The sequence below is a fragment of the Micromys minutus genome (assembly GCF_963924665.1).
Source record: "Micromys minutus genome assembly, chromosome: 10".
In the NCBI taxonomy this organism is placed as follows: Eukaryota; Metazoa; Chordata; class Mammalia; order Rodentia; family Muridae; genus Micromys; species Micromys minutus.
In genome coordinates this window covers 35,707,940-35,728,162 of record NC_137979.1, presented here as the reverse complement: position 1 = coordinate 35,728,162, position 20,223 = coordinate 35,707,940, and the positions used below count along the sequence as shown (strand labels likewise).

At 41.2% G+C, this 20,223-nt stretch overlaps 1 protein-coding gene across 7 annotated transcripts in view; it reads right to left on the bottom strand.

Annotated features, from left to right (window-relative positions):
- BCAS3 (BCAS3 microtubule associated cell migration factor) overlaps positions 1-20,223 on the bottom strand; it is a 435,283-nt gene that overhangs the window by 276,905 nt on the left and 138,155 nt on the right. For all 7 annotated transcript variants that reach the window (XM_080924182.1, XM_080924186.1, XM_080924185.1 and 4 more), the window contains one exon: positions 3,117-3,267. In XM_080924182.1, the coding sequence (XP_080780308.1) occupies positions 3,117-3,267 (151 nt within the window). The remainder of the gene's footprint in view (positions 1-3,116; positions 3,268-20,223) is intronic.

Below are 20,223 nucleotides of genomic sequence, written 5' to 3'. Positions count from 1 at the left end.
ATCACCACACAGAGGAAGCTGTGATTAAGGTGTAAAGTAAATTAATTAAATATAATGAGTAAAATCTTCTTTGATGATTTCAGTGTGGCCAAGTAGGAGAATGCTTCCTCTAGGTTTAGGAAGTGGGGGATCATTAACCTGAAATTTATTTTGAAACAATTAGAAAAGCATGTTTTGTTTGATGCATGAAAAATGTCAATAAAAATTTAGCATTTTTAACATTGTGAGATTTGGGAATACAAGAATTTTTGTTACCAGACTTTGCTATATTGCTGAAATGAAAACTATGTCAAAAAATATTAGAACCAAAGGTTCATTTTGAGACAAGTATAAAATTATTTGGCAACAACACCTGAAGACAGCACATTCTGAAAGGAATAAGAAATTCCTTTAAAATTCATCAATTTAAAAGAAAACTGATGATGTTCTGAGCCCGAAGGAAAGAAAAGTCAAGCATCACATACATGTGGTAGTCTGAAAGACATACTGCCCAACCCCTGCTTAGTCCCCAGTCCGGGACCATTTTAGAAGACAGGAAATGTGTCTCTGTTGGAGGAGGCGTGTCTCTGAAGGTTTTTATAGCCCAAGCCAGGTCCACTGTGCCTCTCTCCTTCAAGATTAGGGTGTAATACTCAGATACTCCTACAACGACATCTTGCCAGTCTGCCTGTCTCCATGGTCCCTGCCTGGAGTGATTAGAAACTAATTCTCTAAAACTGTAAACGAGCCCCAATTAAATGTTTTCTTTTATGAGAGTTGCCTTGGCCATGACTTTCACAACAATATGAGGCATATACCAATATTGGTTTCAAGGCACATAAAATTCCTCAAATTCCCAATGCATTCATTAATAAGTATTAATGAATGTAAGAGGGAGCACAGGGCTGGGCTTCACTGAGTGGGAGAATGCTTTGCATGCCTGCATGGAGCCCTGTGTAGTCTGACACTGCAGAGGTAATAATAAAACAATCATGAGAGACCTTAGAATCTGAGAATCTTAAGAAACATTTTTTATTACTTTGTTGTTTTCAAGTAGGGTTTCTCTATATAACCTTGGCAGTCTAGGAACTCACAGGGATCCTCTGTCTTGGCCTATCAGTGCTGGGATAAAAGATGTGCAACTACATACCCAGCCCTTTAATTTTTTTTTTTTTTATAAGGATGGGTGTTATGCCTGAATGTATGTGTGTGTGCCACAGGAGCACAGTGCCCATGAAGGCCAGAAGAAGTTGCTGGTACCCCAACTGGAGTCACAAATGGCTTTGAGGATCTGGAAATGCAGATGCTGAGTAATGATCTCATGTCCTGCCGAAAAGCAGTCCGTGCTCTTAACCACGGAGCTATTTCTCCAGCCACACAAGTTGTTCAAAGGAAAGGAAATGTAGACTCTTATAACATCTTCTACACCTGTCACTATGCTGGCAGAGGGTGGGAGAGCACAAGAGTTTCATTAAGGAACTTTCAAATACAGAGAAAAGAAAACGTATATCCCAACACTATACATAAATATGCGTAATTAAATGCTAGCATCTGTCCTTGTGTGTCTAACACTTCTGCACCAATCTCGAAGCTGATTAAAAGACCTATGGGAGAAGAGAGCTAAATCTCATAGTGGATACAGTATGTCCTGTGCCAAAACAACAAGAACTCTTCTCAGATAGCCCCTCATTCTGAATGTACAGTCAAATTAGAAGAACATTTTAAAATATGCTTTCAATGAAAAAAATATATAATTCTACCTAGAATTATATAGTGCTGTAGTGAATAACATAAGATCCAGGCAAATTTTTTCATTCAAAAAATACACTTTAAAATTGTTGTTCAAGCTTAAGGACAATTTTTACTTGATACTACACCCAGAGGAGACATTGGTTCAAAGCTTAGGGGAAGAAGGATTCAACTAGCAGTAAGTTAAGGATGTGCACCCTTCAGAATTTGTGACCATCATGGTCAACGACTCTCAAAGTAACAAAAAAGAGAGTAAACACACCACTTAAAAGTATAGTTTCTACTGAACACACAGAGTCAAATTATGATACACAGGTCAAGGAATGCTGTAATAAGCTGGGATTTTGAAGGTGGTTTTCAAGATGTTTTTCCCTTTATTCCCCTTTAAACGTTATAAACTCAGCCTGCTTCTGTCAACAGGCCTGCCATACTCATAAACACATGCCGATGGGGCCAAGGGCCTAAGTGCAGTCTGTACCTGGAACCACATTGTTTCTCTAAGAAAAGTGACTTCTATGAGCACTTTTACATTAATACTGTATCAACATGGTGGCCAGGTATGGGGGAGAACCTAAGGATTATTTGAGGCCAAGACAGGGCTTTTTCTACATTATTTTAATATACAATCTGTTCCACTTCTAAGACAATTAAATACTGGGATTATACATTGAGGATAACACATAATTTGACTATAGAAACAACTACAGAGATACAAATTCAATGAATGAAGAGTCAGTATCACCACACAACTGAATATCTAATAATATCAGATGTAAATGAACACAGTAATTCATTTACAGGTTCTAATCCACATATTCCAAACAGGTAGAGACCAGCTAAAATGAACACTGAAGAAAATTCAAGAATGCTAGGAGAGTCTAGGAGTATCAGAGAACAATCTTGTACTGGTTTTTCTGCTATGTGTAACAGCACATTCTTCCATACAAAGTGAGTGGGTGAATCTCATAAACATAAATTGTCATTTAGAAAACTTCATGTTTTTCAATCTGTGTTATGGGCAGTGTGTTGGCAAGGGCCAAGAAAATCAAACTGTACAATCGGAAAACGCAATGCCACAAGAAAGTGCAGCTATTTGGGAGAGTCTGGTTTTCATTAGCCAGTAGTGGTTTTCACAACTTGTCGTTGCCTTGTTTCTTACTATAGATCTGTGTACACAGCTAGGTGTGAGCATGTTTGTGTGTGTGTGTATGTGAGCATGTCTGTGTGCATTATGAACTCTGCACTACTAACTCAGCTGCAATTGAGTCTCATATGGGCTGGAAATGAAGGACATAATCAAAAACACACAATGAAAAAAGCACATTCAATTTCTAGCCATCCCACCCTTCACAGTGGCTGTGAAAACAGCATCAAGCTTGAGGCCTTACCCTGTTCGTTTCGTGATGGTCCCCAATGTCATTGGCTGTTTGATTTGTGCAAGAGGTGTCACTACCATCAAGCTGGGGAGGGGAGAAAGCCGGGGGTTGCCAGGGTTGTTGTTGGTAAAGTTATTGTAAGAGTCTTGGCTGTTCAGCTTCCCTACAAAAAGAAACAGAAATCAGAGCATCACTGATGGAAGCATCCCTCCCTCTGAAAATAAAACTTCACAGGGAGTAGACACAAACCAACATTACACATTACAGAAGTAACTATAGCAACTAGCCTTAGAGAATATACAGATGGATTTTTCTTTTTCACTTCATTGGCTACATATGCACACAGGCACATGCATGCATATGTACACATAAAGACACATGTCAGGCATCTTCCTGTCATGCTTCACTTTACTCAAAGAGGGGGTCTTGGATGAACCCAACAGGCTGACTCAGTTAGGCAGGCCGAACAGTGAGCTCTCCGGTATGCTCCAGCCCTAAACACTGGGCATATCTATCTGTGCTAGTGGCCATGGCTTTTTACATGAGTGCTACAGATCCAAACTCAGGTTTACACTTACATCAGCCAATTACCAGAACTCTTGTTTCTAAAGGCAGGGTTTGTTGTTGTTGTTGTTGTTGTTGTTGTTGTTGTTGTTGTTGTTGTTCATCCTTAGACACGCCACTATTTCTGAAAAAATTTCACTATTTCACCTAATTATGAGAACTGTAACAGAAGCTAGTTTGCCTTTTGATGGGTATTGAGAAGTATTGATAGTTTTTCATAATTTGTACCATTTCTAGCATGACCTTGTTTGTGCAGTTAGGCTAAGAGTCCTATGACTATATCAATCCTCAAACTAACTAGGTAGACCTGAAATCCAAGAACAGCGTCTTCTGAATCCTACCAGGAAGATGGTGACTTCAAAAGCGAACATGGGTAACAAAATGCTGCTTCTCGAGGACATGGTCCATCTGCTTGTATCACTCCCTGGAATTAATTAGTTGAGCTAAGCTAGGGCTGATAAGAAACTCAGACACAATACTCTCTGACTCCCCTTACTAGCAAATTCCAATTTCACAAAAGTAGAAGTGATTCACACCTTAGCTGTGATACAGAAGACAGCCGTTTCAACACACACAATCAGATGATTTTACACATACTCAAGAGAGAGCCTTAAAAGACGAATGGATATCTATAATACCATAAAGGGAAAAAAAACTTGTTAACAGTTGAGTCACTCTGAGTGACTTAATATTCTCAAGGTCCATAGAGACAATAGGTGACAATTCATTATCAGATGACTGTGATTATTCTGAAACGAGGATCCAACATTACTACATCACAAGCCAATAATATTCAGGATCTGTGCATGTCACATACATGTATCTGCTACTAAGCAGGGATGTGGTGCATGTCCCAGACTAAGACAAAGCACTGTGGGACTGGTACCCCTCTTACCACAAACTGTACAGCACATGGAATGAAGATAGGTTCATGTAGTAACTACTTGGAAATGGGTCACAGACCACATGGAGGTAGCCTGGGTAAATACTGAGTGGGAGAAAAGGGCAGCTCAGGGCCTGAAGGACAACATAAAGGAAAGAAGTGTGCAGGCATACCATCATGGGAGCAAAAGTAGTGTCTAAATACTACTGACGAGGTGTGACATGGTGCTGTAGGGAGATAAATTGATTTCCCTTTTAGAATCCCCCTCCTTCCTATACTTTCTTCTAACACTATGAATTCAAGGCTGGCATCTAGCTCAAGGTCAGCCTCTATCAGCCAGCCACCCTAGCACTGCAGTTACATATGTGTCCTATGCTGCCAAGCCTAGGAGAAACAGTACACACTAACAAAAGTTCTTCAGCAAGCAAAGAGTATATAGTGAGTTCACTGAACACTACGGATAAGACATTTTGAAGCTTTGGAATACACCTTAATGGTAGAGCCCTTGCTGGCCACAGAGTTCTAGAACAGGAAATAAAAGAAGGAAAAGTGAATAATGAGTGAAAGAGAAACAATGTGATTCCCTGAGATGTGCCCAATGTGATATTTTAGCTGGCCACCACACAATAGTTTCACTAACTCCCTCTGAGACAGAACAGCACAGAAGGGGCTAGAGGTCCTCAGCCTGCTCCTGCATTCTCAAGCACTATTTGTCTATAGTGCCCTCCTGTACTATGTGTTTAAGATGCAGCCTCCCTCTGGAACACAGCCAGCAGGGGTGTGTAAAGTTGTGTATAAAGGTGTTTACATTTGTGTTTATGTTAATGGAGCAGGGAGAGTAGTGTGTGTCTTACGTAGTACTAGATCTGGCAAGTTATAAATAGATCTCCTTAATGGCATAGCTTAAAGGCTGGGAATGGAGTTCAACAGGCAGAGAATTGAATCACTTTACAAAAGCCCTAGGCTTGCTCCCATCACCACAGAAGCCAGATAAGTTTAAAGATGTTCTTTGCTATATATTAAGTTCAAAGTTAACCTAGTCTACATAACACTATCAGAAAACATAGAAATAAAGATAGAAAGGGAGAAGAAATGGGGGCAGGGAAGGAGGGAGGGAGAAATAAGAGAAGAAAGGAGAGTGAAAGAAAAAAAAGAATAAATTTAGTTAGAGAGAAGAAAGATCTCTTAGGGGGTAGAACATTTGCCTAGGATTCAATCTAGTAAGTAATCTGAAAAGAAAACAAAATTAGAAAAGATATCTATCTATTATCATTAAAATTTCCTGCTTCCCAAAGCAAATTTGACAGATGCCCATTAAATACCTGTGACCTCCTTCTCAGACATAGGAATGAGAATTCCAATACTAAGGATTCTCAGAAAACAACGAATACCCAGCAGCTTCTTAAGTAAAACCAACCTCACAGGAAGCAATACAAAGCAAGGATGTGAAGACTAGAAAGCTCATCTTCTGGATATTAACATGACCACAAGTTGGCTCACAACCATCTATAACTCTAGATTCAAATTATCTAACACCCTCTTCTGACCTCTGTGGACCATGGACATGCACATGGTGCACAGACAAAGATGCAGGAAAAACACTCTTAGAATATACATAAAATAATAAATAAGAATAAAGCTCTATTTGGCACCTGTACACATGTGTAACATTTATATTCTCATAGACTTGGGAAGTAGCTCTGTGCAGACAGTGCTTGCCTTGAAAGTGTGAAGACCTCAGTTCAATTCCCTGAAACCACAAAAAAAGAATGCTGGGGTCATGGCAAGGGCTTAATCTCAGCCCAGGGGAAGCAGAGACAGGAAGATTACTGGGGTACAGTGGTCATTCTGACTTAATTACTGGGTTCTAGGCCAATGAGAGATACTCAAAGGAGGTATATTGTGTTCCTATAGACACACTTCCACACTACCCACCACCATATGAGCATAGAAATATAAATGTATGTTACAAGCTAGTGACTGGTAGGCTTCCATAGGAAAGTCCTACTGCATAGGTGGGAAAGCCAACTGGTAAGGGAAAAAAAAAAACAAAAAACAAAAAACCCAGCTAGGAAACTCCCCTGGTAACCGGTGGAGACATCACATTAAATGACTGCAGAGAAGACAAGACAAGGGAGTGGTGAGTCTCTCAGTGTCCCTGCTTCTTTATCACACAGTTGGAGGCTGACTGGGATCACAGCCTGCGCTCAGTCCTGATCAGCAAGTCCATGGTGGTGGGGCGGGGGAAGGGAGGGAGAAAAGAATGAACAGATGATGGGAAAAACATGTTACAACTGACATCTGAGAACCCGCTTGGAGAAAAAGAGAAGGAGTTACTGCTATTGTTTTAAAGGACAACTTAAAAAATGAAAAGATGAAGCACATAAATTTTGTACATACAGGAGTTTCCTTGTCAAATAGAAATTGAAGGATATAAAGAAAGAATCATGAATGATAGTATCAGGTTAGTAAACGAGGAAAGCACAGACAAGTTTCAGTAGCAGACACAGCCATCAACACTTCAATGGTATTTGCCAAATGAATTAAATCTATTTTCCAGTGGAGAAAGGGGAGAGAGGAGCTGACACACACACCCCCAACAATAGGAAAAAATACAATTTTTGGAGAGACCTCAAAATACTTCAGAAAAGGCCAAACATGGTAGCACAGACAAAAATCTCAGCAGTTGAAAGGCCCAGGCAGGGGTTCAGATCCAACATAGGCTATGTCTCCATTAACAGGGGAGGGGATAAAGGGACAACTGAGCAAGGCCATAGATTTGTGCCCTACTCAGACTAATGTGGATCTAGACTCCGGCACATGTGGACACTTCTCTGCAGTGAACGGAGGCCAGCTGTCTGTGCCACAAGTCTTGCAGTGAGAGTGAGCACAAAGGTGTTCTAAGTAGTGTCTGTGGACGTGGATTCCATTTGCCTTACCCTTTCTTTGTGCCAACTCCAGGAATTAGTTTAGGAAAATGGGAAAACAGAGAAATTCAATATGATGGACCCTGTACAAGTGCTCACATCAGCAAGGCTCCCTTCTGAGGCCTCTCTCACCGTCACAGGAGAACAGACACTGCCTAATTGTAGCTTCAAGGAGAGACTTCATGAAGCCTTGGGATCTATAAAACACTCCACACTTGATCATACATTCCCATTCTGGCTGACACGACCTGCAAGTGAAAACTGCTGAGAGAGTGGATATTCTCACAGGGTTTCTGGCACAGCCAGACAGAGGAAGTCCCAAAAATCTCATGAGAAAATGAGCCCCTCTGTGACTCCCATCCCAGCTTCTCAGGCTTAGTCTATATAGATAAACTTGCATAAGCCTTCAGACTTTTGGGTCTTTATCCAAATCCACCAGAATTTTGATCCCTTAGAGGGAAACTAGTCTCCATGATAGATGGGTTCTCACTCGGGGTGGGAGGGTAGACACCAAATTCAAATGAGATGATTTCTTGTCAAAGTAAAGCAGAATTGCATGGCAGAAGAGAAGAATATCCTTTAAAAAACTGAATTGTTAAAAAAAAAAAATTTCTCATCATGCTGAAAGCTGATTCTTCGGTTTGACCGGTTTTCCGTTGTTTGCTGTCATGATCTTACAGAGTAAGCTGAAACAGAATTGCTGGCTTCAGGATGCCAGCACTGAATTACTGTGCTTATCGGAAACAAATTTCTATCTCTGGAAAGAAAGCCACCTCACATGGTCCTTCCTGACTCCTGCCACTTGCTTAGAAAGAGTGGAGGCTTGGGGTCCGAGACAGGGTTTATCCTTCCTGCGGCCACAAGGTCCCACACACACCGGTGAGGTGGGCTAGGGACCACAAGTTCTCACCACTGTCCAAAAAAGCATTTTCTCAAACACTGTATACTACAAAAACTCAGAGGCAAACGGATTATGTTGAGGATGAAAACGGACTGAGGGGAACAGCGCTTTGTGGCTGCTCTGAGGAGCGGCGTACCAGGACAGGTTTGCAGAGCATCATATTCCCGAGCCAGTCATCATTAATGCACTCACTTCCACAGGAAAGAAAAAAAAAGTCAAGAGTCTGAAAACTCCGGACAAAAGAAATCCCTGCAGACAAAGTAAAAACAAATTAAAAGACCCATTATAAAACACAGATGCTACAAGGAAAATAAACTTCCCAAGATTTACTGGGCTTTGACAAACTAGGACATTTGTGGAAAAGCCATCAGCAGCAACTCCCAGGTAATGTGGGAGGAAGCTCGGCTCCTTTCTGGTTTATCTTTACCCTCTGTGCAGAAGCTGCCAGGACTGGATTCCCAGCTTCTGGATGCAGGGATGTGAGAACATGTGAACGAGGCAAACTGCCAAGCACAAGACATTTCTAAGGGAAGCAAGACCCCGAAAGTGCTGAGCACTTCACATTCTGCTGAAGCTACAGCTACTATCAGCACACTGTGTGCATGGACTTCTTCAGGGCAAGTGAAAGGAACGGAATGAACACATGAATAAAAGGCCATCCCTCCTGATATTCTTTGCTGGTCGATCACACCATGAAGCAAGAAAAAGAAAACCACAAAACTAATGTTCAGCAGTTATAGCTCAGAAATCTTCTGTTAAAGGGAAGCTCAGAGTGGGAGACAGACACAAACCCCATCACGTTGCAGATTAACAAAAGCATGAGATACAAGTGGTCATGAGTGGGAGCCATAGGAAGATTCCTTAAGGAAAGCTGTAAGAAAGAAAACCCACAGACAATGAACAATGGGGTGTCCAGAAAAGATTCTCAGGAGGTCACTGGGTATCTGAGGACAAACAGACACAGAGACATTAAAATTTGTTCACAAGAGCAAATTAGTGTGGTTCCTAGTGCACCTCACCTGTGTCTGTGGGACCGTGAGTCCACAGGAAGGATAAAGAGTTTATTAAAGACAGTGTAGTTATGAGGTGTGCAGTTTTCTGGGTTTTCTTGTGCTCCCTGGACACAGGGCCCTAACCCACATCAGGTATCAGGCATCTAAGAGGCCTTCCTTCAGACAACATCCATCTCAGCAAACCAGATGCCTCTCAATTCAATTGATCTGTTTTCACCAATCTCCACACACTACAGGAATTTGCCAGAATTGAGGGGCTCTGTCTCCTTCCTCCTCAAAATCCTAGCCTGCTACTAATGGCAATTATATTTGGAAATTAAAATGACAAGGGACCCCCTCAAACCCAAACTCATTGTGGGTTCCTGGCACTCCTCCCAACACTCTCCCTACTCTTGAGACATCAGGGAGATGTCCTCCTGTCTACATTCCTAGAAGGAAGCTGGGTGAGAAGTTCTTGGAACCTCTGTGCATGTGCCCTGTCCATTCCACACAAAACCAAAATTGCCGGTCTGTTTTTAATATCCCGCCATGAACTTGATGGGTATAAAACACCTAAATTTACCAAGGAGTTTTAAGTTAATTCTGGAGTTGAAACGTTGACTTCTTGACTCTGTCAAAGAGTACAATGGTAGCTTGTTCTAAAAACAATCCCTGGATAGTTGGGCTCTGCAAAGCTAGAAAGCCTGCTTAGCTCTTGCTTGTGGTCTAAGTTAACATTAAAGCATCCTCAACTCTCAACTATCATTTAATCGAAACCAAATAAAATCCTTTAAAGGTGTGTGTGTGTGTGTGTGTGTATGTGTGTGTGTGTGTGTGTAATTTCTAGCACATGAGTTGCTTTTGGTCAGAAGAGGAGTGTCTGTCAATCCCTCTATCCCCAAGTTCCCTAGCCTTCCTCCTTTCTGTCTTAGATGAGGATGACAGCCTTCCCAGCTGCAGTTCCTAGGCCTCCTTTCTGACCTTTTCTCAGGCATGTTCCAATCTACTCGGTAGGAAAAGGAACATCAGCGCCCTGGTGCGACAGTGCCTTCTGACCCACAGACCAGGCTGCACAGGCCGGGAACTCAGCAGGAGATGGAAAAAAATGAGCTCTGGACATGGAACTGGGACACACTTTACCAAACAACTCTGCGGACTTAAACAGAGGCAAATATCCAAGGACGAGCCCAACTACAGTTTTTGTTGTAGTGAATGTTGCTTCATGGGAACACAGCAGATGACAAAACGTTGCAAATTTAAGAAATCAAGCAAAAACATTTGTTGCTTTTTCTAAGAAAACTTCCTGGTACCATAGTAATGACTATAGGTACTTAGGGGAAAACAATCCATGTATTTCAGGTGGTGACAGTTTTCAATGATATTCTGCTACTGCACACAGAATGGCCCAGGACTCACCAGCTGGTTGGTGCTCTCCGGAATGAAGGAGAATTTAAAGCACACTTCCAAGAGGACTCGTACTATGTCGTCATGTGATTGTTTTGAAGGTGTATTTACACACAACACATTATGCTTGTGTCAACAGTCAACAGGTCATTCTCTAGCTGTTCTTTCCTGATTCTCAGAACATCCTCGCCTGTTCCTTACTCTTAAAGTACCGCATGCTATTTTAATGTGTAAATTTTCCTGGGAGATAAAATGAATATTTAAGAGATTAAAATTTAAAAAGAAAGTCACTATTACAAATTTATTCCAATTGGACAGTTGGTAGCTAGAATGAGGAGTGAGGGGAAGTGGGAAGAAATAAGGCTGTGCTGAGGAGCTGGGAAGGCTGCATAGCTCAGGTACACAGAGGGAGAAAAAGCACAAAAGAGAAAAATGGGAGAAATTCTGTTGAAGTTTTAAAAAATTGAAAAACATTTTAAAGTAAATGATCTAGTCATGATCACATAATCAAAACAAGTTAAAACCAAACGAATAAAAACTGCGGGGCAATTATGACTTCAGTTTATTACCAGGGCACTCCTACACTCTAGGAGCAAAGAACGTTATTAAGCTCCAATATTCTAAATTCATGATAACTTTGGCCTTTCACTATGGCCTCACTCAACAGAAAAAGGTCTATATTTATACGGATATTCATGCAAAAAGTGAGGCAGCTCAACAGAGACTGACTGCACCCCCTCTACACACTGTGAAAATTAAATCTAAAACAAAGAGAAAAGATTCAGATTCCTGCCCCAGGCTGTAACTCCAGTGTATCACCCCAGCACTTGAGAGGCTGGGGCAGAATGCCTTGAAATCGAAGCAAGCAATGGCTAAACAGCCAGTACCAGGTCAGCCAGGGCTACGTAGCAATCATCCATCTTGAAATAACCAAAGAGCACCACAGAGTACTGACTGCACTCTCCTCTGAAGCAAGCTCAGTTCAAAGGTGAGCACACAAGACGCTGGTGAAAACTGCGTATTTCCACACATCAGAGCCTGACATCGCTGAGACCAGACCAGGCAAGAAAAGCAAAGCACAGCATCACACCTCAGCAACCCTGGGCTTCCTCCTCACCTTCATCTCACAATTGATCTCTACCATGACGACAGAGGAGGCACACTGAGCAAGCGCTACTTCATTTACACCAGTACACACATATGATGTATAAAAGTATCAGGACCACATTCAGAAACACAGCAGACAAACAAGCAACCACACCGAGCAATAGGAGGAAGTACTGAATTAGCTGCAATCAATAAAGCATTGTTTATTTTTCTTTATGTAGATAGCAGGCTTGTTTGAACAGTATGACCCTGAATTCATGGAAATCTTCCTTTCTCTATTACCCAAGTTCAGAGCCTGCAGAGAAGTCCGAGCATAAAACCTTATAAAAAAAAGAGTACTAATTACCACATGGAAAACCAAAAAGATAACAATATGAACTTCTTTAACCATTCCTTCTGAGCGACAATTATGTATTAAAATCAAAAGTCTTACATGATGACAACACCCATAATCCTGGTACTCAGCCAGGGGACTGGGGATCAAAGACCCTCAGCTACACAGAAAATTTAAGGACAGCCTGGGCTACAAGACTCTTTCTTAAAAAGAGTAAATACATACGTTATGTCAAATAACAAATATAACTGCAAAATGTAACCAACTCTCCTAATAATAAAAACATTAAAGATTAAAAATTAAAACAGCAGACTTTTGTCAGCCCACATCCCCAGGCACGACTGTTTCTCTGGTCCATCCCCTTCCCCCACGGCTAACGAAAGCCTTCCTGCTTATGACCCATGACTGTTAAGAATATTTCTGGCGCTATTTCAGCATCATGACTCAGGTCATGAGAAGTGTCAAAGATTCATTTCCTTCAGATGGGAAAGTGCACCAGGTCTCAAGGGCATACAGAGCCTCAAGTGTAGTACAAAAGGCCCACATCAGCAGTCTCTAACAAAAGGAAGATAAACCGTTTGTACTCAATGTGTTTTCATTTCCAGCTTAAAAACAGGTGCTTACATACCCCAGTTAAGGAAAAGAAAAAGAAAGAAACTAACAAAAAACTAATGTTCAATTTTAGCTCCCTAAATGACCAACCACCTGAAATCAAACTGTTAGCAGATAAAATAAAATAAAAAAATATAAATTTGGCACATTTTAAGAATATTATAGTTAATTCAAGATCTAGATAGCTAGCTCCAAGTTTGTAAATGTGCACTAATAAATTAGCCTCTTTCTATAGAATATCCTTGAACACTAGAAGCAGGGGTGATCCCTAGAACAGCCTTGGACACAGCACACCCACAAGAGAGTGAGCCCTGGTCTCCTTGGGATTTTCAACTGTGAGGTCCTGGATCACTGCAGGAACACCATATTCATTTATCTATACTGACACGTGATCTTTTTCTACATTTATGATTTTTTCATAAAAGGTGAACCTGTTACACATCATGCCATGTAGACACTAGTGTGAACAACTGTAAAGCGTTTGCTACCCAGGATAGATCTTGACATTGAACATGAAAAGCTGGTCTCTTCTGCTGTCATCAGAAGGAGCCATGCCCACAGGACTCCTCTGCCCAGTCTGAAGTACTTCTCTCTGGTGACTCATTGCGGCTTGAAAATTTCTCACCTGCACCAACACTTGAGGAGCTCTTCCAATGAACCCGAGATCCCTTTCCCTCCCTTGACGCCTTCCAGCTCCCACCATCACATGGAGTGCAGGGAACAGCCCACCTCCCACCTCTCCATGTACAGAACCATCGTACAGTGATGACTCCGCTCTTCTTTTTCTCTTCTCTTAAATTTTAACCATTTTGTAAACTAAAATTACCAACAACAGACTTACAATTCCTGTTCAAAACCTCTATACTACCCTGCCTGCCACACTTAACTCTAACTTGGTTGAGTGGGTGTCTTAGTAATTAACAGCACTAAGAGGTTAAAATAAAAACAAAAAACAACCTTTTTAGTCTCCTCTATGATGAGTTATTGATAGAACATTTTGTTTTTCGCATAAAGAACTAAAATGTCTGTGATTCCCAGAAATATCTCCAGAACAAAAGAACTAGAAGAGAATTCCTACTTACTCATAGAAAAGAAATAATAGTTTCTCCTAATCTTTTGTTTTATTCTAAACACTTGACTGAAACATTTTACTGCCCACAATTATCAACTTCAAAGTTTGCAGTCTTCATCCTGCTTTTGTACCTGAAATTGTGAGTCAATGTGCAGATAGTAGGAACTGAACACAGGTACTCTAGAAGATCAGACAGAGCAGAGTTGGGTAGCTGGAGAAAAGGCTCAGCAATAAAAATTAAATTAAAAAATAAAAGCAAATTAGTAAGTAATAAAAGTAAAGGGTGACACAGTAATTCTTATGGAGTTGTCAGTTAAGGGTCCAGGACACAGAAATGAGTATGGTTTCATCACAGTAATAAGGTCTAGGTGCCAATACTTCAAAATCCATCCAGTCTGAGTACTGTGTCAACTGGACTTAGAAAGAACAATTAAACAATGGAGATGACAGTTAAAAAAAAAAAAAAGGAAAACAAAAACCTGTAAAAACATTAAACAACAGAAAATACATAAAATAAGTAAAGTTTTGATAATAAGAGAAATGTTCAAAGAAAAGTCTCTTTAAGAACACACTGTGGGGACAAAAATGCAATAGGACACAGGAAGGTGGCAATGGAGAGTCCCTCAAAAGAACAGGAGACCCAAGACTGATCTCATTTGAGTTCTAGAAAGAGGCACTGAAAGCAGAGGCCACTGGGGAAGGACAGGGCCAGTCAATGGTAAGAAAAGACAGTGCCTAGATCACGGCATCCAGTCACCTCTGGTTTTCAAAAAAGCAGGGCACCCATGCTCCTGGACAGGAGGGCTGGGACCACACTGATAGCACTTGGGAAATAACACAACTAAATTACTTTACACAGCGGCTGTCAGGAGTCACACACAGGAACTGAACATCTAGGCAAAGTACTTAAAAGATCTGTAAGTTGATAGTAAAACATAGTCCAATTCCTTGTGAAGAATTTGGAGAATAAACCACAGAAAACACAATAAAACGAAGAGATGCCACAGCATCTGCTCCCAGGGTACCCAGGTTCAAGCCTTGATTACAGAATCTGAAAAGCTGAGAGCACACTGCCCTCTAGAGGCACGTCTCAGCAACCATTAAATAATAAACCCAACCTGTTCAGATTTGTACTCATAAGCAGAAAAAAGCAAAATGAAAGACTGTATTTGCATCAAGTGCTGATTGTATTAAATTGATATCTATTTTATGTTTTCTGTGGCATTTATTTTAAAAGAGTTTATCTAAACATAAAAGATTACAGTATTGGGTTTAGTTTTATTTTTAAAACATTTTAGTGTTTTAAAATAAACCGTACTTTAGCAGGCTTCTGAGGGTTTCCCAGCTTCCGTCACTTCTCTCACACATGGCACTGTGTTTGGCTAGTGTGAGTGAGTGCCTGCTTGTGTGTGCGATGCACGTCAGTCTGTCCAGGCACACCTCTAAATACAAGTCCCGTGTCACCGCTCTTGTTCTACTGCTCTCCGGCCCACAGGGTCTCTCACAGGACCCTCCATCCTCTTGTCTACTCCTCACAAGTGCTGGAACTAGAAGTGAACCCTGTAGGGTAAACTTCCATTTATATAGCAAAAACCTACACATTGAGCCATCGGTTAGGCACTGTCTGTCCCTCTTACTCCTCCTGTGAACTGCAAACTGCTCTAAGGAATATGAGCAACTACAACTGCTATCTTTATTTGATAGTTTTTCAATTAGTGATTTTTAAAAATAATCTGAGATGGGATATCACATATCAGCATAGGCTGATCCCAAATTCATGACAATCCTCCTGCCTCAGCCTCCAGGGTACTTAACATAGACTTGTGTCACCACATCTTGGATTCCTATGTGCTTTTTAAATTAGACATCTTGCTGTGTGAGGCCTCCCTTTTCCAAACATTTGCATAAAGAACTCATCTGCTATCTCTGCACAATGACAGAAAATGATGTGAAAATATTTAAAATGTGGATGGTGTTGGTGTACAGCAAATGTCAAAATGAGCATAGAGTTATGCCAACATTTTCAGAAGATGCCTCGGGAGCCAGGAAAACATTAGGTTTTTAAAACAACAGATTAGAAGCAAGGCTGCATTAACCTCAGGCAACAGGCTACAAGGAGTGAGCAAACCCCAGGTGCTAAGCGACCCAAGGAGGGCTCTCCCACATGACGTGTCTGCACCATTTATATACTCTGTGTCAGATGAGGCATGAAATTTAAAGCAGAACTTCAGTGAACATGATTGATTTTTCTTGGCAAAAATTAAAACACTCATGGAAACTTCAGTCCACAAGTAAACAGTGACTTGGAGGAGCAGTCCAGACACAGTGCACTGGTGCTCACTCTCCCAAGGAGGTGAGGCTATGAGGGGCGGAGCTGTGTGGCTGCTTCGCATTTACAACGGGATGCAGTCTGTATCAAGAAAACTCCGTATCGACTAAAGTAAATAACTACAATAAACCATCAAATGAAGGCTATAAACAGTTTCCAAGTGGTAAGACGTGAATGCTGTACACACAGACACTAAAAAGAAAGAAATACTGATGAACTTGTAAGCTTTTTGCTGAAACATAGCAGTTCTGGGTCCAAGAAATGAGAAGCCTCCTTCAAAGTCCTCAAACCTCAGGTTGGGAGGAAGAAGAATCTGGAATTAAGTTGTTAGATGGCCTAGCACAACTCCTTCCCCAGACCAAACCAGGAAGAAGTTGGGTTAGGCAAACTTACTCAAACCAATGGAAGTGGAGGCAGGAAAGGGGATCAGCGGACTTCCGTGTGTAAGAGAAAGAACACTGGTTTATTAAATCATAAGCTCTAGGTTAGTATGGGCTAGAGGAAAGACCCTGTGACACATACATGCATGTACTCAAACACACATGCAACACGCACATGCACGCACGTGCGCACACACACACACACACACACACACACTCAGAACTATGGCCCTGTAAGAAATCCATGAATGACGAGCCTGGCTCCATCTGCCCTCGCTGGCTGAACCTTGGCACCTCCTCGCTGTCCTCCGCACTCTGACCCTGTGCTCTCCTCCATACAAATCTCCTCGCAGAGCACCCAAATCAGTCTTCTCTCACTCCTGTCCCCACTCACTGAGAACATACCGCACTCCACGGAGCCACTGCTTAGCTAGCGCAGCTGCACTGCTCCCTGAGCACAGCAGGCATAGTGTCGGCTCCGGAGTTAGAGGCTCTGCTGTCCACTCACAGCCATCAGGTCTTTACTCAGTACCAGTGACATCCACAAACAGGATGGAAACTTAAATCATTTGAGGACATTTCCTAATTTCTTCTATTCCTTTTGAGACAGGGTCTCAGGATACATACCTGGCCAGCTTTGAACCCACCTACAACTGTCTCTAGCTCTGGAGTTCAAAACTGTAGTATGTAATACCACAGCCTGTAAGCCCTCCCTTCTTCTGTCTGTCAATAGCTGCAAGAAAACAGACTTGTTCTGATTTGCTAACCAATACTTACTTGCTCTCAGAAGTAAATGATGCCTCAACACACATTAAAAAATAATAATTAATTCACAGTGGCTGAGTAAGTGACCATCTTACATGCATCAAATAAAAAGCAATGTTACTGTGAATAAAAATCAAGAGACAGGGGATGAGATTGACGGAAGGGGGATAACATCTGAAATGTAAATACAGAGAATATCCAATTTAAAAAAAAAATCTCTTCACTTTGACAAGTTATTATTTAAGTCTAAATTGGTTTTTAATACATGAATGAAAATGCCATAATGCAACTGTTTGTGTTAACTTAAAGAATAATTTGGAAATATAACAAGATACACTGTTTCTCTGGGGAAAACTTCTTTGATTCTACATTTTACCATCTAGTACACAAGGGGCCAAGAACACAGGTAAAAACACAATGATTCTGCTATCGTTAATAAGAGATACCAAAATGTCAATAGTTAATTTTTGAACTCACAAAAGAGCAATGCTGAGACTTAGACCTGCCAGAGCACTAAGGTGGCACTTAAGAAAGGCAGTTTTAGGTGCCTACTTTGATAAGCAACGGAGCTGTAAGGAAACACAAAATGAGGGAGCTTCCGGAGAGTGAATGAAGTGGGGCTGAGACCTTGGTAAGATGGGATGGAAATCAGACTGGGGACATTCACCACCCTAACCAGCAAACAGCTTGGTGAGACACAATTTTCACCAGCGTCAGGGGGTCATATGTGGTGAATGAAGGAAATGGCTTCATTAGCTTCTTTCAAATAAAGATAGAGGTAACTGAAATGGGTGAAGGAAGAAGTAATTGTCAAAGATTCACTATTTCTGAATGACAGACCATTTACAAATCTAGAAAAGGCTGAGTGCTTTAAGAGTAACACTTATCAGTTATAAATAAATACGCTCATTAGGGGAAATGTTGCTCTGGTACCATCGTGTCATGTTTAACATGGTGGCACAGTGATAAATGAAATCACACTGGGCCAATGCTACGGTCAAAGGGACAGCAGAGCAGTGGTGACCGTGTGGAAGACTCAGTCACTGCACACTGCGGATTGCTTCAGGTGGAGCAATGTGTGGTAAGGGACTAAGGCACTTGCCTCCAGCCACTGCTCCTGCCACCAACATGTGCTTTCCCTGTTCATAATGAAAGCTGCTCTTCATGCTTGACTAAAGCATAAAGATTCCTATGCCTCCTCATGAATGAGATAGGAAACGAAAGGAAGATTTATAAAGAATATACTTCAAGTAAATAAACATCCTCTGAAAAAAAATTTTAAAGATAATATAATCCTAACCTAAACTGGATTGGCTCCAAAGAACCAAAAGGAAATACCCTATATCAATTGTTATTTAACAGTTTCCTTTACGTTGCTAAAAGGAGCACAGACAAACAACGCAATGCAGCCAAGACGTGATTCATTTTCAAGATGAATCCCTCCCAGCTCCAAGGTTTACATTGTTTTTAACCAGCATCAGACTGTTTACCACACAAACTGTAAATACATCATTTTTAGAACTAACCAACAACAATGCCCATTTTGTTTTGACATGGAAGACACATGGAGAACATGAAGAGAAACAACCACTGTTCTCATTGAGGTCTGTTCCTCTAAAATGAGAAAACCCGAAAGGGGTGAGCTGCAAAAAGACAGTGTTGCCAGGAGAAAAGGCTGGTGTAAGGGCAACTGACCAGCTAATACACACAGAAAAGGCAGGGTTGGGGTCGGGATGGGATGAAAATAAATAGTAAGAAACTGCCTGAAGTACAAGGGAGAGGGAGAGACTTGAGAGACAGGAGTAGCAGCTGATGAAATGAGCTCACATTTAAATGATATTTTATTTTACACGAGTCTCTATTGTGGTCACCATAATCTCTCCAGTGAAATAATTCAGTCTCTAAAGTACTCTGGGGTCAATGACCCAGTGAAGATGGGTATGCTGGAGTATGTCTTCCACATAGTGCTCCAAGGGTAAGGCAGGAGGGTTGTGAGTTCCAGGCTACTGTGGGCTATATTCCTGAGACCTCATACAAACGCAACAGAAGAAAACATAAACGTTCCACATATGGGATAACTGAGAATTTCCAAGCCAAAATGTATATACATTTTTTTGCAAAATCAGAATTAATAATTTCCAAACCAAAAGCCACATGAGTGCACTTTAGTAGTGTCAGGCACAATAACCAACAGCCAATGGCAGCGTCTCTACAAGAAGAAATGACTGAGCAGATGAAGCAGAACCTTTCAAAGGTCAGCCTTGAACACTTCAAACCTGACTCAGCTCACTACCAGCCACATAAAACAACTCCCAGGACATATTCTGTGATCTCAGCACCCAGAGTCTAAGTTAGAAAGCACAAACTCAAAGTGAACCAAGGCTACAGGTTGAAGAGCAACCGTCTTCCAACCACCTTCCAACAACATAAAGTCCATTTACATCAAATGGAACATATGTATTTAAGGCCTTCTCTGAATAAAAAAAGTTTCAAACGCAAGTGAATACCATAAAAGCCAGAACTGTGAACAGTTTTGTGTGTGTCTATGTGTGTATGTGTGTGTGTGTGTGTGTGTGTGTGTGTGTGTGTGTGTATCAAAGAAGTAAACAGGGAGTAATTTTGGTGATGTTTCCTTCCCTGCTCAGGATGATGGCATTGAGTGTGAGTTTCGTCCTGCTATATAACATATGAGAGGAATACCAGAGAATTTTACTTAAACATGAAGGAATTACACAGACGATTGACATGTCCATTGAAACAACAAATATTTCTTACTGAACAGCCGTACCAGGCCAGTACACTAAGAATGTTCTGGAATACATACTTCAAATGTTATGAAAACAGACTCA